General features: G+C 42.7%; 1 protein-coding gene across 3 annotated transcripts in view; it reads right to left on the bottom strand.

Annotated features, from left to right (window-relative positions):
- PACC1 (proton activated chloride channel 1) overlaps window positions 1-18,648 on the bottom strand; it is a 39,122-nt gene that overhangs the window by 7,272 nt on the left and 13,202 nt on the right. For all 3 annotated transcript variants that reach the window (XM_074990006.1, XM_074990007.1, XM_074990008.1), the window contains 3 exons: window positions 17,803-18,018; window positions 10,329-10,483; window positions 7,273-7,415 (listed from right to left, as the gene is read on the bottom strand). In XM_074990006.1, coding sequence (XP_074846107.1) covers window positions 7,273-7,415; window positions 10,329-10,483; window positions 17,803-18,018 — 514 coding nt within the window. The remainder of the gene's footprint in view (window positions 1-7,272; window positions 7,416-10,328; window positions 10,484-17,802; window positions 18,019-18,648) is intronic.

Below are 18,648 nucleotides of genomic sequence, written 5' to 3'. Positions count from 1 at the left end.
AATGGCATTGCCTGTCAATCCGTGTTGGTAAAAATACCTCCAAGATGCTCAGTAATTCAGTCTCCTCTCAATTATTAACCTTTATTACAGTAGCACCTACAGACCAATCAGAATTGGAGTCCCCATATTTCCAGCTAGCTTCTGGACACGAGAGTCCATGTTCTCTCATATGCTTGCAAAGCATTCTGTGTACTTGATCAGAATGTTTTATGTCTGTATGCTGTTATTTATACCTACTTATTTCCTTGCTTTTAAGTTCTTGGCTTTTGTTGGTGATGTGATAAGTACAGTGTTCTTGCTTAGTAATCTTAACTTGTGAAACTCCCACTGTTTGTTCCTTGAATATATACTGAAGGTCTGATTTTAAAATAAGAGTCCTGTTTTGCAACACCAATTGTTTTAATAGAATCACAGAATACTAGAACTGGAAGTAACCTTGACATATCATCCATTCCCGTGCCCTCCTGGCAGGATCAAGCACCATCTAGACCACGACCTTATTGTTCCCAAATGAAGACATTACCACATAATGACAGTTATCAGTAGTAGCGAAATAGGTACTTTTTAGTACTATGGGCCTGACTATTTTTAAACTGCTGATACCTGTTTGACACTGATTAGTAAAGAGAGCCTAATTATCCTGGGTATTCCACTGGTTTTCCACTCCACCTTTGGTCGAAAAGGTAGAGACATCAAGAAATTAACGTCATGTCATTTGGACCAAAATTAAGTATCTTTTTGCAGGGCTGCACATCCCTGTGTTTCTAGCCCTCCTGTGTTTGATGCCAGCCCTTGAAGCCACTTTTAATACATTTCCATGAGAAATGAGTAGCTGAGCCCTCCGATATGATTTATTAAGGCACAGTCTGATCATTTTTACTAACCAAGGACAGGTGATATTTAAAGAGCTGGGTATCAAGTAAATCAGTCGTTCAAGAGGAATGGGCCTCAGCTACAACTGTGCCAGATTTAGCCCACCGTTAGTGATGAAGGGATTTGCACTTGGGGCATGTGATGGGGAAGCATGTAACTAACAGCCAGGGAGATGCTAGAGAAGTCTGCGGTCATTCCGTAGAGAAACAAAGCAGCACGACCTGTGTGTGTGAAATACTCTCCACAGTGAAAGTAGAACAACAGAACTGAAAGAGACGATAGTTAAGGATGCGGGGTAAACGGGCACTGGGATAAAATACGTGGTTTTACGAAGAGAGTACCTTGTGCCAATCCAACCTAATCTTTCTTTGAGAAAACTGACTCTTTTAGCCAAAGGAAATACAGTAGAGCTAATCTACCTGGATTTTGGTATGGCATTTGATACAGGTGGAGTGGCAGGGAGCTGGAAACCAGGCAGCAGCCTGGCTCTTGGCTCCCCTCTGCGGGCAGTGCTGGGAAACTGAGCAAGGCAGCAGCCCTGGTTAGTTTCCTGGCTTTAACAAGTGGAGGGGAGCCGGGAGTCTGGCTGCTGCCTGGTTTCCAGCTCCCTGTCACTCCAACGAGCGGAAGACCGCTCATGTCGGCTGGCAAGAGAGTCAGGCTGCTGCCCTGCTCAGCTTCCCGGCTCTGCAAGAAGAGATGCAAACAGCTTGGATTGTTTAGCCCAACTAAAGGCTTGTGAGACCCAGGAAACTGACCAGCTGGCAAGCTAGTTTGGGCCTTATCTATCTGCATCCCTTAATTATGGGACGCGAAGGTTGTAAACTTCAAATGAATTTCATAATTTACTACCTAGATTTTCCAATTCCTTGTGTATGGAAAGTTCTTCCAAGACACTGTAGGTTAGTCACTCCTCAGTCTTGTGATTGGCCTGTCTGGTTGGTAAATGTCTAAATATACATTTTCCGTGACAGAATGATAAAGCATTGGACTGCTCTAGGTTTGTCCCCATGAGCTACAGACATGCTGCTCATTACTGTCGCTTAGGGAAAATAAGCCACTGTAAGACTCAGTCTCACTTTAATCACGTTTTGGTTCATTTTCTTTTTTCTTTTTGTTTGATGTTTTGCCCATTCCCTTTTTGTGTTGGTCTCTTGTGTTTGATGCTTGGTCCTTTTGTCTGAGTGTGTTTACAAACAGCTGGCTAATCTAAGTACCCAAGGGGTAGCCAAGTTAGTCTATATCTTCAAAAATGAGAAGTCCTGTGGCTTTTAAAATGTTCAAGTCGATGAAAATCTGGGAGTGGCAATGAGTATTTAGCTATGCGCTTGCATGTGCTTCTAATCCAGGCTACTGTAGCGCTATTAGAGCGCCAGAATCAAAAAAGGAAACACTGAAAAGTATCAGACCAAACTCTGGAGTCCAGGTGTGGGGATGAAGAGAGGGAAATGCGCCGGATCACGTAACAATGAAAAGTTAAGGTTTTAAATTGACACTCAACCTGAATTTTGTGAGCTAGGAAAACTTTTGTTGTATTTTAAATACATAATTTAAACTATTTCCCTCTGACTGTCATATGGTAAATTTGCTTCAAAAGGCTGCACTGTCATTGCTACAGTCAGTGGTTGGATTGGACAAAAGAGTGGGGGGAGGAGTCTGACACCTCAACATCTGCCATTCCCCATCTACTTCTGCCACCACCTCTGCTTCTCCTACAGCTCCTGTATTTATTGCACTCTGCCAGGCCAGAGGGCAGGAAGGAAGCTATGCAGTTGGGTCCTCTCTCCCATTCCAAACTGGAGAAGCAATTCAGGGCTCTTCATTCTCCTCTCCCTCTTTCAAGGCTGAGCACTGCAGGAGAAATAGGCAGTGGAACCTTGACATCCTTGCTCACAGGAGTGGGAAAGAGGGTGCAGAGATGCCCTGAGCGGAGCTCTTTCTGGTCCTGGCTCCTGTGTGAAAGGAGGGAAGGGGGAGAGGGCTCTTTGCGTCTTGCAGCAACCCTGATGGAATGCTCTTCTCTAGACAGACAAACAGGGAAAGCAGCTAATTGAGTGCCTCTCAGCAACCCCTTCCCCCTGCTCAGTTCACAAGTGCTGTTTCCCACTCGTTACTGCTGGTTTCAGCTTTTGCCAATTAGACTTTTCCACATATTACAACTTGGAATCTTGAATTTGCTATTAGTGTTTTATAATACACTTTCTACAGCATGCTGTGGCTGGGGCTATCAAAGCATTTTACAAATATTAACTGAACTTCTCCCCCATAAATCATCATTCCTGGTTTCACAGATGAGGAAAATGCAACACGCAAAGGCTGTAGCTTGCCCGGTGCCAAAGCCACAGAAGATTGCTCTCCTCACCACCAGTGTTATGATTAAACTACCAGACAATGCTTCCAGTGATAACATACCTACTTATTATGGGTTTAATTGAGATGGACACTGGCTAACCTTTGATTAGCCACATGGATGTTGCCTAAAATATTTCGTGGCTAAGGCATGCATTAGGATTTTGAACTTGGAGCGCCACTGAATCCCGCTGAAATCAGAGGGATTCAGTGGAGTACAGGGATCTGTCTGTACTAACAAATCCTGATGCAAGATCCTGAGCCAGAAATGCCCAAGTATTGAATCAAGGTTTTTATGGATTCCTTTCATTATTGCTCTAGTGTAAGTGTGTCTTGAAGTCAGGAAGTCATAACATACAATACACAACAGTCAGTGCGAAGACCGTCTTTATGAAAGTTCTGTTCCTTTTTGTTGTTGTTCACTAATCTCTACAGTTCTGTGAATGGCAATGCAGGCATTAGGGACCAGCAGTTACTTTAATTAAACCTTGACTAGCACCATCTCTATTCCCAATGTCAGTTATGACTGAATTCTGCTGTTCATCTTGCAATTCTACTTTAATTTTATTTTAAATTTCCTAAGATGTTACATACCTTCAAGATTTTCTATGAAGTTTTTGTTTTCCTTCCTTTTAACCCAGCTGGTAAACAAATCAAAGAAAAAACCCCTCCATTCTCTAGCTTCCTTTTTAATAAGGAGATGTTTCTTTAAATTTTCCTCATTACAATTAACACTGGCACACACCAGTAACTTTAAAAACCACACACACACACATGTGCATGTGCAATGGCAGAAGCAGCAACAGCTCAGGCTCCAGAAATAGCACACATTCTATAAAACCCAAAAGACCACCTAGCAAGCAAGCAAAGAGTAAATCTGTGATTCTGATGTCTTGTTAAACTGAGCTAGAGACAGGCGGCATGGGTCTCAATGCCTGGTTAACCACAAAACTTAGGATACAAAGCTCCAGATACAACAGAGCCCTGCAGAAGCCTTGACTCATGGTGTTTGCCTTAAATTATTAAGCACAGGCATACAATATATAATAAAGACTAACAGACAGAAATTCCATGGGGCAATCATGTAGCACCTAATCTCAGCCCAGTGAAGTCAACAGGAGTCTTTCTACTGTCTCCAGGAGCTTTGGACCACATCCATAGATGACAGGAGACCCTAAGAACTGAGCCCATTTCACAGCAGCTGATCTGTTATATTTCAAAGCAACATGAAAGCTAACTGTAGCCATGGCATAGGAATCCATATGGAAATTCCCTACGATACAATGCCAGACACCATACTGCTGCATCTGCAAGAGGAATTACTTGCTGTGAACTATTATGTCATATCTGATAATGCATCTATTATGAGACCTTCCTGACATTACAGTGAGTGAATATTAAGAACACGGGGTAGATGCCAATACCTAGAATTTAGTATAAGTGACAAAGATGTAAAACAATTAATGTTTTACAAACACAGTGCTGATTTCTGCATTGGAATAACGGGAGGAAGGAGAACAAATTATAATAAGGAAATTATTGAAATGAAATATGTGCTAAACTAGTTAGATTTCCAGTTAATTTCTAAATCAGAGCAAGGGCACTTCATGTATGGAGCTACAAGGTTTTTAGAGTCATTTCATGGTCAAGCTTGAGTTTGGCAGTTATTCAGTTCACTTCATTTTTTTTTCCATACTGTAGCTAATATTAGGTGACCAATGCAGCAATATATAATGCATGGGAAAATGGGGGAGGGAAAGCAAATTATAAAATAACTGATTAATGCTAAGTTTATTTTATATCAAAAGTTACAAAATATCATTTCCCAAAATTCATTTAAGCTCAGCCTCTCATCTAGAACACTTAGGCTCTGTTTGCCAATCTAACTGAGCTCAGGTTTACTAAAGGACTGTAAGTCTTCACTAACACTGATCAAAGGTAATGCTAAATCCCAATCCCACTTCTCTTACTGCTGCAAATGGACACGCAAGGCCCTTCAGAATCATGTTTTGCGAGGAGGTGAAATGGGTGAATTGGTGGTGAGCTGGAAAGCAAAGCTAGCCCACTCCAGTCACCCAGCAGTAACAGCTCTTGTCCCATGTGGCTGAGTTCTCACTCCAGCCACAACAAGAAAAGTGCATGGGGTCACAGTGCCAGCCAAGTTTGGCCTGGCCATCAGCCATCATGATGGAGGTGTGACTGGGTGCAACCTTGAGCACCAGGTTACGCAAGCCCGAGAAGGTAGGTGGAACCAGCCCCATAAAATAGGTGCTGCTGCTGCCATGGGAGCACAGTGCAGACTCACTCACTAGCTCCATATGAAAAGGCACCACACGCACCTGCCCTGACCCCCACTGGTGCTGTCACTGCATCAACCTCTGATTAAAGGTTCATCCAGTTTAAACCATTTGATATTTTTATCTTTGCACTTCTGGTGCCCTCCTGTGCTGAGGGCCAGGTGGGGCAGTAGGCAGCTTCTTTAGGAGTGGAGCACCTTGCCCCTTTCCCACAGGGTAAGTAAGGATGTCACTTCTGATCTGCCACATTCCAGCAAGCCTGTGCCAGGGTGTAGCATCTAGTTCCTTCAAGCACAATTCCTAGCTGTTGTGCTTATAAGATGGTTCATATGTAGTGCCATTACGTAAACTGTGCTTCAATCCTGCCACACACTGGTATTTTTTGTACAGCTCATTTTTAAACAATTCCTGCCTACTTAACTTGGACACATCCCCACGTTCACAGAGCCTGAATAAGGCACAAAGGGGGCAGGTATTTGGAAGGGCCAGCATTCAGACTTTGTATGTGGTCAGCAAGAAAGGCATTATACAACTTGCTGATGGACTCCACGCAGCAGGTAACTAAGTTATCAAGGCAGCACCCTATACATTACATAAACACTAGGAAAAGAAAAGCAGGCTGAAAAGCATGATTCATGCCAGGTCCTTTTCTCCCCTGCTGCAGGTAAGGGACACTCAATAAATGCTTCAGAGAGTCAGACTGCTCAGTTTTGCATTAATTCTGCTCCCGCAGCGATCAGTGGGAATATGGCTGACTGTAGCTGGTAGACAACCTCTCTGCCCAGGTCTGCAGGCTCTTGCGAGCAACACTCATGCTTGTGCACTGAAGTGCTGAGTTTACATTGTTGCTCAGGCTCCCAAGTGGTGGAGAAAGGAGAGAGAGCTCAAATCACAATAGCAAAGCAAGTGACCATATAGCTATTTTTGTTGTGCCAGCATGAGCCCCACACGTACGTCAGGCTTGCTCCCAGCCGCAGTGCAGGCTTACACTTCACTTCAATGCAAGCAAAAATTTGTCCAGTGCTGAGTGCTTTTGAAAATCGCACCAACACAGGTGAAGCATTTTGTAGTTTTCAGATAAAGCAGTAAGTGTAGCTCTTTGGTAATTGGTTTTTAACCCGCCAACAGACATAAAAAAACAAGAACAAAAAGATAATTCTTTAAAATGGATTTCCTGCTTGTACTGTCCACTGAGATTCACTTCCAGGTCATCCATACCAGCAGTACAGACTGCTGCTAGCGAATGTGTGCATCTGAGATACTGAATAGCCAAAAGTCAAGTGATGAATGGTGGCTACATTGAGCAAAGATAATTTTTGCCTCTGGAAAAGTTTTCACAGCTCATTTTTTCAGTCACCATTAAAAATTAATAAATATATGGACATATACATATCTCATAGAACTGGAAGGGACCTGGAGAGGTCATTAAGTCCAGTTCCCTGCCCTCTAAGTAGGCCCAAGTACTCTTCCTGACAGATTTGTTTTCTGTTTTAAATCTATTTGCCCCAGACCCCCACATGGCCCCCTCACGTATTGAGCCCACAACCAGGGGTTTACAAGGCCAATGTTCAACCCACTGAGCTATATCCCTCCGAGTTTTCCAAGGCATGAAAGAGCACAAAACTCCCCCAAACACATACCTAAATTCAGTAAAAATAGGAGTTGGAAACAAAAAGTCCTGCTTTCATTCTACTAGGAAAAATATGCATCTTACAATGTGTTGCTTGGCCACACCCTTTATTCTTGTGCGTACCTGTTGAGGAACTCCTGGAAAGAAGAGAACAGGAGGTAGTTTATTGCACTGAAATCCTGGTCAGTTTCATTTAAATGGAACTGCAAAAATACCAGTTCCCTTTTCTTCACATCTCGAGGTCCTTGGACAATCAAAGCATATTTCTAGAGAGAGAGAGTGAGAGAGAGCACAAATTGTTGACAGACCTATGAAAAAAGTAAAGGAATCCCCATTTCCTCCCACTGAACTTGCTGTGTGTCACTATTGCATGACAAATCTAGCATGCATGTGTTGCTGGGTAAACATATATCAACTAAGCTATCCAGTGAGAATGCCAGAGCATGCTTAAATTCCTAGCTGCTGATTAAGAGTCTATGTCTACAGTAAAGGGAAAGTGTGATCATGGCACAGGTAGGCATACTTGTGTTAACTTTAATTTTGCTAACATGGGTAAAGCAGCAGCACAGAGACAGTAACAGGCCAGCAACCCAAGCATGTATCCTAGATGTGTGGAGGCCACCACATCTATGCTGTTTTGTTACCCAAGCTAGCTGTATTAAAGCAATTTCAGGTATGCCTACCCATGCTGGACTGCACCTTCACTATGCAGTGTGGACATGACAGTTCTCTGACTTCTTTAAATCAAGGTTGGATGTCATTTTAGAATTCTACTTTCATTATAGTCATTGGGCATGATGCAGAAGTTACTGGATGGGGTTTTACGGTCTATATCATATACGATGTCAGATTAGATTATTATAATCCCTTCTGAGCTTAATATCTGTGACTGATTTTTTAGCTCTTGGACCCTGGTTAGTCTGGAAGGCCGTGTCTACACTAGCCCCAAACTTCAAAATGGCCATGTAAATGTAAATGGCCATTTCGAAGTTTACTAGTGAAACGCTGAAATACACATTCAGTGCTTCATTAGCATGCGGGCGGCTGCGGCACTTCGAAATTGACGTGGCTTGCCACCGCACGGCTTGTCCAGACGGGGCTCCTTTTCGAAAGGACCCTGCCTACTTCAAAGTCCCCTTATTCCTGTGAGCAGATGGGAATAAGGGGACTTCGAAATTGACGCAGCTCGCCGCTGCGCGGCTCCTTTTTGAAAGGACCCCGCCTACTTCGAAGTCCCCTTATTCCTGTGAGCAGATGGGAATAAGGGGACTTCGAAGTAGGCGGGGTCCTTTCGAAAAGGAGCCGCACCAATTTCGAAGTGCCACGGCCACCCGCATGCTAATGAAGTGCTGAATATGTATTTCAGAGCTTCATTAGTAAACTTCGAAATGGCCATTTACATTTACATGGCCATTTCAAAGTTTGGGGCTAGTGTAGACACGGCCAAAGTGTGTCCACACTTCACACTGGAGGTGTGAGTCTCAGCTCAGTGAGCCACACCTGTGCTAAAACAACAAGGAGTCCTGTGACACCTGAAAGACTAACAAATTTACTTGGGCATTCACTTTGTCATCTCACTCTGATGAACCCTACTTTAAGCAGAGAAAACAACAGTGTAAACTAAGTTGCATACCAGACAGCATGAACAATATTAGAGCCCTGATTCTGTAATTTGTTGATTGAAAGAGAATTCCCATTAACTCCAAAAGCGCTCCACAATGACAAAGGTCTGATGATTTGGAGTCAAATGTGAGATCAGAGCATACAAGATCACCAAGATTCTCAGAATGTGTCTAGTATGTGCAGCACAAAATGCAGGATTTTAGCACACTGAAACAGGCAATCAGAGAGAGAGAGAGAGAGAGAGAAACACATTACAATTGAACCGAACATATTCTTTGCTCTTAAAGATCAACACAAAGAAAGGGGGGAGCAGCTCCCCAGAAAGAAGTGGGTAGACTATGGGAAGAGCAAAGAGGAAGAATGTTTGGCTTGAAGAAATGTTTGCACAGATGGCTTTAAAAAGTAAGTATAAATTTGTTGTTCATGTTAATTTAAACTGGCACGTCAGCATATTTTCAAATTAAATTATTTAAGTATGATCAAATATTGATCTCTGAAATGCAGCAAATAAGGGTGGATTACAACTCAATTCCTTTTTACATGAGCATCATTACCCTTGGCTGACTTAATAATATTCAGTATGCCTTCTTAATTCTAATCAGCTGAGCTGGGTGCCAAATTCACATGAAGATTCCAGCAAGTCTGGTAGAAATGACATTACAATAGAGCTGTATCTATACTAGCTCCTTCCTTTTGGAAGGGGCATGGTAATGACCAAGGTTGGAAAATGCTAATGAGGAATATGCAGCACCTCATTAGCATAATGGTATCCATGGCAATTCAAAAGTGCTGCTTTCAAATCGCACTCCGCCTGTGTAGACAGGGGCTTTTTGGAAAGACCCTCCACCCCCAGTCTTTGAAAGCTCCTTATTCCTAAAACCAAATAGGAAGAAGGGGCTTTCGAAGTCTGGGGGGTCCTTTCGAAAGGCCCCCATCCCCACAGGCGGCGCATGATTTGAAAGCGGCACTTTCGAATCACTGTGGCTGCCATTATGCCAATGAGGCGCTGCATATTCATGGCAGCGCCTCATTAGCATCTTCCAACCTTGCTCATTACCATGCCCCTTCTGAAAGGAAGGGGCTAGTGTAGACACAGCTTAGATGTATGTATATCCATAGACAGAATATGTAAAAAGGGAATCTAAGGACCCATCCTGCTCCAACTGAAAGTTTATGGAAAAACTTCTATTTCGTTCAACTGAAGCAGGATTCAACAAACGGAACGTGTATCTCAATCTAACCTTGCATGCCAGTTTTGAGTGTATAAGAAATGAACCAAAAGTTGCACTGTTAAAAATATCTATTTCATTCCACTCTATTCAGTCTCTTATCACATACATATCACTCAGCTACTTCAGCAGCCACAATAAGGTAAAACAACTGATGTCTTTCACTTTTCTAAAAATAAGAATGGATCGTTTGAACAAGCTTAAGAAAAGAGAAAGGAAGTATTTTCCAGCAGTTCCTGGTTAGCATAGACTGCTACTTTAGAATGCTGAACTGCACAAAACCACCCCAGCCCATGAACTCTGCTACTTTGTTCTTTTAATTATTACCATGGTTTGATTAGTAAAAGGATCTGTGTAGTTGATCCTCTGAGTGGTGCACTCAATTTCTCCTGGCTGACCTGGGTTTATCAGAGGCGGAATGTTATCATAGTAATGATGCTTGCAGCTAAGCAGCTGAGCCTTGCCTGGGTAAAGTGCAATACCTGTTTCAGGGGAAAAAAATTGGAAAAAGTGTAAATAAGAGAGTTGATTTTTCCTGTCAAAGTCAGTTAATTGTTAGGCTTGGATTTAAGCCTGCAAAGTGCTGAGCTCCCAGATCGAGCACAGCATTCCAAGTTCCAACATGCTTAAATGTTCTGCTGGACCAGGGTCAGATGGAGTCTTGAGCAACGGCTTAAGACAAACAAACAAACAAGCAAACCCACCTTGCCTCATCCAGGGCCTTATCCAAAATCCACCAAAGTCAATAGGAATCTTTACATTAACCACAGAAGATGGTGAGTCACACCCTTAAATCCCAGTCCAGAAAAGCACTGAAGCATGTCAGTAGACCTACTGAAGTCAATGAGACAACTCAAATAACATAAGAACATCAGAATGGCCGTACCTGGGTCAGACCAAAGGTCCACCTAGCCCAATATCCTCTCTTCCAAAAGAAACCAATGCCAGATGATCCAGATGGAGGGAACAGAACAGGTAGCCATCAAAGTAACCTCTCTCCTGTCTTCCATTTCCAGCCTCTGACAAACAGAGGCTCGGGACACCATTCCTTACCCATCCTGGCTAATAGCCATTGACGGACCTAATCTCCATAAATTTACCTACTCTTTTTTTAACCGTGTTAAAGCTCTGGCCTTCACAACATCCTCTGCCAATGAGCTCCATAGGCCTACCATGTGCTCCGTGAAGAAAAATTTCCTTTGGTTAGTTTGAAACCTGCTGCCCATTACTTTCATTTGGTAACCTCTAGTTCTTAAGTTATGAGACCAAGTAAATAAATTGTCCTTATTCACTTGTTCTACACAAGTCATGATTTTATGGACTTCTATCATATCCCCTTTTACTCTCTTCTTTTCTAAGCTGAAAAGTCCCAGTCTTTTAAATCTTTCTTCATATGGCACGTGTTCCAACCCCTGATCATTTTTGCTGCCCTTTTCTAAACCTTTTCCAACACCAATACAGTAAACTCTTTCATATCCGGCAGCCCTGGGACTGGGAAATTGCTGGATATTACAATATACTGGATATGCAGGAGGTTCCAATATATTCTGGGCAGAGCGCCACATCGGGAGCCACTCTGGGTAGGGCAGGGAGGTGCTCTTGGAGGCTCCCGCATGGCCACATGGCATGTGGAGCCACTCTGGGTGCGGGACACTGGGCAGGAGAGTGGAGAAGCTGCTAGCTGCACACGCATCTGACAGAATGCCAGTTAATAGAGAAGTCTAGATGTCTGAATATTGGTTAAAACAAAGCTAACTGTAGATCTTTTTTGAGAAGGGGTGATCTCATTTGCATGTAGTATTCAAGAAGTTGGCCTACCATAGATTTACACAGAGGTAAGATATTCTGTCTTATTCTCTATCCCCTTTGTAATGATTCCTAGCATTCTGTTTGCTTTTTTGATTGCTGCTGCACATTGAGTGGATGTTTTCAGATAACTACCCACAGTTACTTCAAAATTTCTCTCTTGAGTGGGTACAGCTAAATTATTCCCCATAATTTTGTATGTACAGCTGGGACGATTTTTCCAACGTACATTACTTTACCATTATCTACATTAAACTTCATTGGCCATTTTGTAGCCCAGTCACTTAGTTTTGTGGGACCTTTTTGCCATCTCACTGTTTACCCCTTTTTCCAGATCATTTATAAATAGGTTGAATAGGCTTGGTCCAGTACAGACCCTGGGGGGATACCACTAGTTATCACTTTTCTTTCTGAAAACTTACCATTTATTCCTACCCTTTCTTTCCTGCTTTTTGACCATGAGAGGACCTTCCCTCTTATCCCATGACAGCTTAGTTTACTTGAGCGCCCTTGGTGAAGGACCTTGTCAAAGGAAATCTAAGTACACTATATGCACTGGATCCCTCTTGTCCACATGCTTATTCACACCCTCAAAGAACTCCAGCAGATTAGTAAAGCATGATTTCCCTTTAGAAAAACCACATTGACTCTTCCCAACAAATTAAGCTTGGTGTTAAGAGAGGCACATGAGCTGATTTTCATCAACACAAGAGGCAGGAGCTCAGCCCCAGCCCTCGTAAACACACACAGCTGGGAGCTTGCTCAAAGCTACCTGTGGATTAACAAAAGACCAGCTAATGCTACCAACCACCACAAACAGTAAAGCTCTGCATCTTTATTTATGTATGAATTAAGCTGTGCCACATTAGCTATCTTCCAGTCATTAGCTAGAGAAGCTGATTTAAAGGATAAATTACAAACCACAGTTAATAGTTCCACAATTTCACATCTGAGTTATTTCAGAACTCTTGGGTGAATGCCATTTGGTCCTGGTGACTTATTACTATTATGTTTACCAATTTGTTTTAAAACCTCCTTTAATGACACCTCAATCTTGGACAATTCTTCAGATGCATCACCTACAAAGAATGACTCAGATTTGGAAATCTCCCTAACATCTTCAGCCATAAAGACAGAAGCAAAAAATTTATTTAGTTTCTCTGTAATGGGCTTATTGTCTTTGAGAGCTCCTTTAATATCTTGACTGTCCAGTGGCCCCACTGGTTGTGTAGGAGGGTTCCTCCTTCTGATGTACTTAAACATTCAGTATTTGTTCTTCAAACTCCTTTTGGGCTTTCCTTATGTTTTCCCACTTAGCTTGACAGAGTTTATGCTCCTTTCTCTTTCACTCTCTGGGATTTAACCTCCACTTTTTAAATTATGCCTTTTTATCTCTCACTGCTTCTTTTACCTGGTTGTTGAGCCATGGAGGCACTTTTTTGGTACTCAGGCTACATCTCCACTAACCCAAAACTTCGAAATGGCCATGCAAATGGCCATTTAGAAGTTTACTAATAAAGCGCTGAAATACATATTCAGCACCTCATTAGAATGCCAGCAACCACGGCACGTCAAAATTGACGCGGCTCGCTGCCACGCAGCTCCTTTTCAAAAGGACCCCAGCAACTTCGAAATCCCCTTATTCCTATCTGCTGTTAGGAATAAGGGGATTTTGAAGTTGCCGGGGTTCTTTCAAAAAGGAGCCCCGTCTGGACGAGCCTCACGGCAGCAAGCCACATCAATTTCTAAGTGTCGCGGCTGCTAGCATTCTAATGAGGCGCTGAATATGTATTTCAGCGCTTCATTAGTAAAACTTTGCATGGCCGAAGTTTTGGGCTAGTGGAGACATGGCCTCTATGTTTTTTTACTTTGGAGTATACATTTAAATTGGGCTTCTATTATGATATCTTTGAAAAGTTTCCATGCAGCTTGCAGGGATTTTATTTTTGGTGCTGTAACTTTTAACTTTTCTGTAGTTTCCCCTTTCTGACATTAAACACCACAGTGTTAGGCTGCTGAGTCCACAGGAATGTTAAATTTTATTACATTGTGGTCACTATTTCCAAGTGATCCAGTTATAGTTAACTCTTGGACCAGATCCTACACTCCACATAGGACTAAATCAGGAATTACTTTTCCTTTTGTGGGGTCCAGAACCAGTTGCTCCAAGAAGCAGTCATTTAAGGTATTTAGAAATTTTCTCTCTTCATCCCATCCTGAGATGACATATAAACAATCAACATGGGAATAGCTGACATCTCCCATTACTACTGAGGTTTGTTTGTTTTTTTTTTAAATTTTGATAGCCTCTCTAATCTCCCTTAGCATTTCATAGTCACTACCACTATCCTGGTCAGACAGTCAGTAATATATACGTGTTACTGTATTCTTATTATTAGATTGTGGAATTGCTATCCATACAGATTTTATGGAACATTTAGGTTCATTTAAGATTTTTACTTCATTTGATTCTACATTTCCTTTCATGTATGGTGTCACTCCCCCACCAGCACAGACTGTTCTGTCCTTCTGCTACAGTAAACCCTTGAGACACACGCAATCAAGTTAAGTGTGTCTCAGGTTAACACGACTGCTGCCCCTGACAGGAGCAGTTTTCTGGTGCTTGGAGTAGTTAGGAACTGGGAACCAGGCAGTAGCCTGGCTCCCAGCTCCCCTCCACTTGCAGAGCCAGGAAACTGAACAGGGCAACAGCTCTGCTTAGTTTCCTGGCTCCAAGGAGCGGAGGGGAGCTGGGAGCCAGGCTGTTCCTGGTTCCAAGCTTCCCAGTTCTGGCTGGAGCCAGGAAACTGACCAAGGCTGCTGCCTTGCTCAGTTTCCCCTCCCTGCTGGTCAGCTTCCTGGGTCCCACAAGCGGCAGGGAGACGGGAACTAGGCTGCCCCCGGTTTCCAGCTCCCTACCACTCTAGGAGCCAGGAAACTGACCAGCACTCCTGGACTGGTCAGTTTCCCTGCTCCTGCAAGCCCACGGTTCCCATCTCCCCTCAACTTGCAAGAAAATTCAAGTTATGCAAGGGTTTACAGTATATTTTGTACCCTCATATGACTGTATCCCACTGACTGTCCTCATTCCACCAAGTTTCTGTGATACCTATTATATCAATATCCTCCTTTAATACCAGGAGTTCACCCATCTTGTTTACACTTCTAGCATTTGTATAGAAGCACTTTAAACATTTGTTACTATTTGTCTGCCATTTGCTGATGTGTTATTTTTATTTGATTGTTTCTCATCTGATCTTACCAATGTTTTACCCTCAATCCTCTCCTCCTTGCTAGAACAAAGAGAATCTCTTTTAACACACCCTCCCCTAAGCGATGTCTCTCTCTGATCCATGTGCTCCTCTACAACTGCTGACTTTTTCCCAGCCCTTAGTTTTAAAACTGCTCTATGACCATTTCAATGTTAAGTGCCAGCAATCCAGTTCAATTTTGGTTTAGATGGAGCCAATTCTTCCTGGACAGGCTCCTCCTTTTTCAGATGTTTCCCCAGTTCCTAATAAATCCAAACTCCTCCTCCGTACTTCTACGGATTAATTGTTTTAGTGGCTCAAGGTCTTAAACCATATCATATAAAACCAAGAGAAGCAATGTCTATGGAATCTCTAAAGTCACTGGCTACGTCTACACTAGCCCCAAACTTCGAAATGGCCACGCAAATGGCCATTTTGAAGTTTACTAATGAAGCGCTGAAATGTATATTCAGCACTTCATTAGCATGCGGGCGGCACTTCGAAATTGACACGCCTCACCGCTGCGCGGCTCGTCCAGACGGGGCTCCTTTTCGAAAGGACCCTGGCTACTTCAAAGTCCCCTTATTCCCATCAGCTCATGGGAATAAGGTGACTTCGAAATGGCCACGCAAATGGCCATTTCGAAGTTTACTAATGAAGCGCTGAAATACATGTTCAGCGCTTCATTAGCATGCAGGCTGCTGCGGCGCTTCGAAATTGACGCGGATCATCCTGACGGGGCTCCTTTTCGAAAGGACCCCGCCTACTTCGAAGTCACCTTATTCCCATCAGCTCATGGGAATAAGGTGACTTCGAAGTAGGCGGGGTCCTTTCGAAAAGGAGCCCCGTCAGGACGAGCCGCGTCAATTTCGAAGCGCCGCAGCAGCCTGCATGCTAATGAAGCGCTGAACATGTATTTCAGCACTTCATTAGTAAACTTCGAAATGGCCATTTGCGTGGCCATTTCGAAGTTTGGGGCTAGTGTAGACACGGCCACTGACTGACAAAATAAAAGCAAAAAGACATTCCTTCCTGTGTTATCCAACCAATACTATAATTACTAAATACTTTATGGGGCTAAATCAAAAATATAAAATGTGTCAACAAATTATCTTCATCACGTTTGCTATTAGATAGGCAAGCTATTTTCCCCACCTAATACAGCAATGTCTAAGTCCAACGATAGGTGTAAAACCTTTAAGTGTTTCTTTCTGGCTGCCCCCTTATGAAAACCAGCTAAGTTCTTTTGCCACAATGAGTTTTGGAAACACAGATTTGCTTGAAGATGATAGAGATCAACTAATTGGAAAAAAAAAAAAAAGTAAAATGTTCTACATGTGATAAATTACCATATGATTTATAAGCCTAAACTAATTACTGAAATAATCTGTGTGTCCTCACATGAGAAGTCAAAAAGGGCAGACACATGGGCTCATGACTACCATTCCTCACAAAGATCTGATTGCAGAACTGGGGTCTAAATGACTACACAGGAAGCAATTAGCTATACACAGAATGCTGCTACATGGGCACAGTATCACTAACAAAAAAACAAACCCAAATATTTTCTCTCTAATCTTTTGAGCAATAATCACTGAGGGTTACTCCTAATAAGAATAGGTGTTAAAAATTTCAGATGGAATTGTGATTTTTAAGTTGATGGTATCCCTCTGAGTAAGCAGCTGCTAATAATGATGATTGGAACTGCATGTTCCACCACAGACTATTAACTGGTTAATTTATCTCATACATACAATACTCCAAAGAACAAAAAGGTCACCAAGTAACTGCCATACGATTCTCTGATGTTGCGTTGCAATATTGGCATTGCCTACTGATGCAATGTCATAAGGTAAGTATAGCAGTGCAACATCAGAGAATCACAGCTGATGATTTTATGGCTGCCTATACAGTGCTTTGACTACACAGTTCTACCCTATTTTGACTACTGTTATTTCCTTGACACTTCAAGGGGCAGGGATCCTGGCAGCAGCTGGATGTGCTGCCTTGGCTGGGTTAAGGAACTTAAGGAGTTTTTCTGTGGTCAATATTCTTTTCACTCCCAAGAGATCAAGATGAGCCCATTCAAGCCTCTGGACTCTGCAAAAAAAAAAAAAAAAACTCATATCCACTGGAGAACTGCATGTGTCTCTAAAGCTGTGGTGTCCTCCCGTTCACTACATGTGGTGAACTGGACACCACGATGTGGGGAACTGGAGAGCCCTCAGCCCACTCCATGCATGCGCCCCACCACTTGGTGGGACAAGCACATGGTGGCAGAGGCAGCGGAGGTTCCAACCCAGCATAGCTGGCACGGTTCTACCCCTGGCCCAGAACAGCTAGTGCTACTCCAATTGCGTTGCCAGCCGTCTGGTGCGGGGAGGGGGTGGCTGTCAGGGGGTACGGGTGCCTGGCTCTGCGGGGGGTGGGGGTTGTGGCAATCCTGAAATTTGTGTTGGACACCACTGCTCTAAAGCTACTATTATGTTATATATGTTAAGATTCAGCAGATCTCTCAGAACAAGAGTGAAGGTTCCATTTGCTGAAGCCGCTCCCACCATACGTTAAACAAAAAGAGAAGCAAAGCCCCAAAGTGTTTTTTGCATCACTTGGACCAATATGGAGATTAAACAGCATCAGCACTTGTTACCTGCAAAATGCTGTCAGTAACACATGCAAAGATTTGAATAGCATCTTGAGATACAGGCAGACTTCACAACCAAGATTCATTTCCAGAGACTTACCAGGTGCATCATACAAGGTCACCTCCTTGTAAGAGACAGACATCACTGGGTGTTTGAGCTTTTCCCTGAAGTCACTGATAGTTTGGTAGACAAGGAACACAGCTACAGCCATAAGCAGCAGATAAATGAAGAGGAGAATTACTGAAAATACATTCTTTAGGCAGGTCTTGCTGAAACGTACAGAAGGGCTATTGGTATCCGATTCACAATCTAGGACTGAAAAAAATATAGGATTTAATTTTTTAAGAGTATTTACTTACAATCTTTCACACTGAATCATGCAGAGCATTAATTTCAAGATGAACTATTTGAAATGAGAGGGAACAAGGGGCTTAGTCAGATTAAAAGTGTAAGAACAAATGATGCTATTTCCCTGGAACATGAGGAGGTATGATCAATAGTTCTGCCTCTTCTTTTACCTCTTGCATTGTGCCTAGGCACACAATAGGCAGAATAAAAAATAAAGAGGGCAGTTCATCTGAAAAATCCAGAGTTCACAGCAAAAAGTCCCCAGTTCAGCCCTTCTTTCCACAGAATAAAAAACTCATTTCTCCCAAGGCTGCACCTACTGATTCTGACCAACTTTAACCCTATGTATAACCACAGGCTTTCAGTACTATAATGCTCTTGTGCAGCTAGTTAACTGCAGGGTGCCTGCATCAAGTCAACTATATGTTCCCTTACATTTTAAAGAGTAAAGTCTAACATATGCATATTATATAAAGCTACACAAAGTTGTCTAGTTAACTAGAGAAAAAAATTTGGTTACCCTCCCACTTTCACTATCTTGAGCAACATGAGTCAGAGTCCTTTGATATGTATACATCCCACCTCTATTTCCCAATA

Source organism: Carettochelys insculpta, chromosome 3 (assembly GCF_033958435.1).
Source record: "Carettochelys insculpta isolate YL-2023 chromosome 3, ASM3395843v1, whole genome shotgun sequence".
Lineage (NCBI taxonomy): Eukaryota > Metazoa > Chordata > Testudines > Carettochelyidae > Carettochelys > Carettochelys insculpta.
Note: the sequence above shows the minus strand (reverse complement) of the source record. Positions and strands in the feature narration are given on the sequence as shown.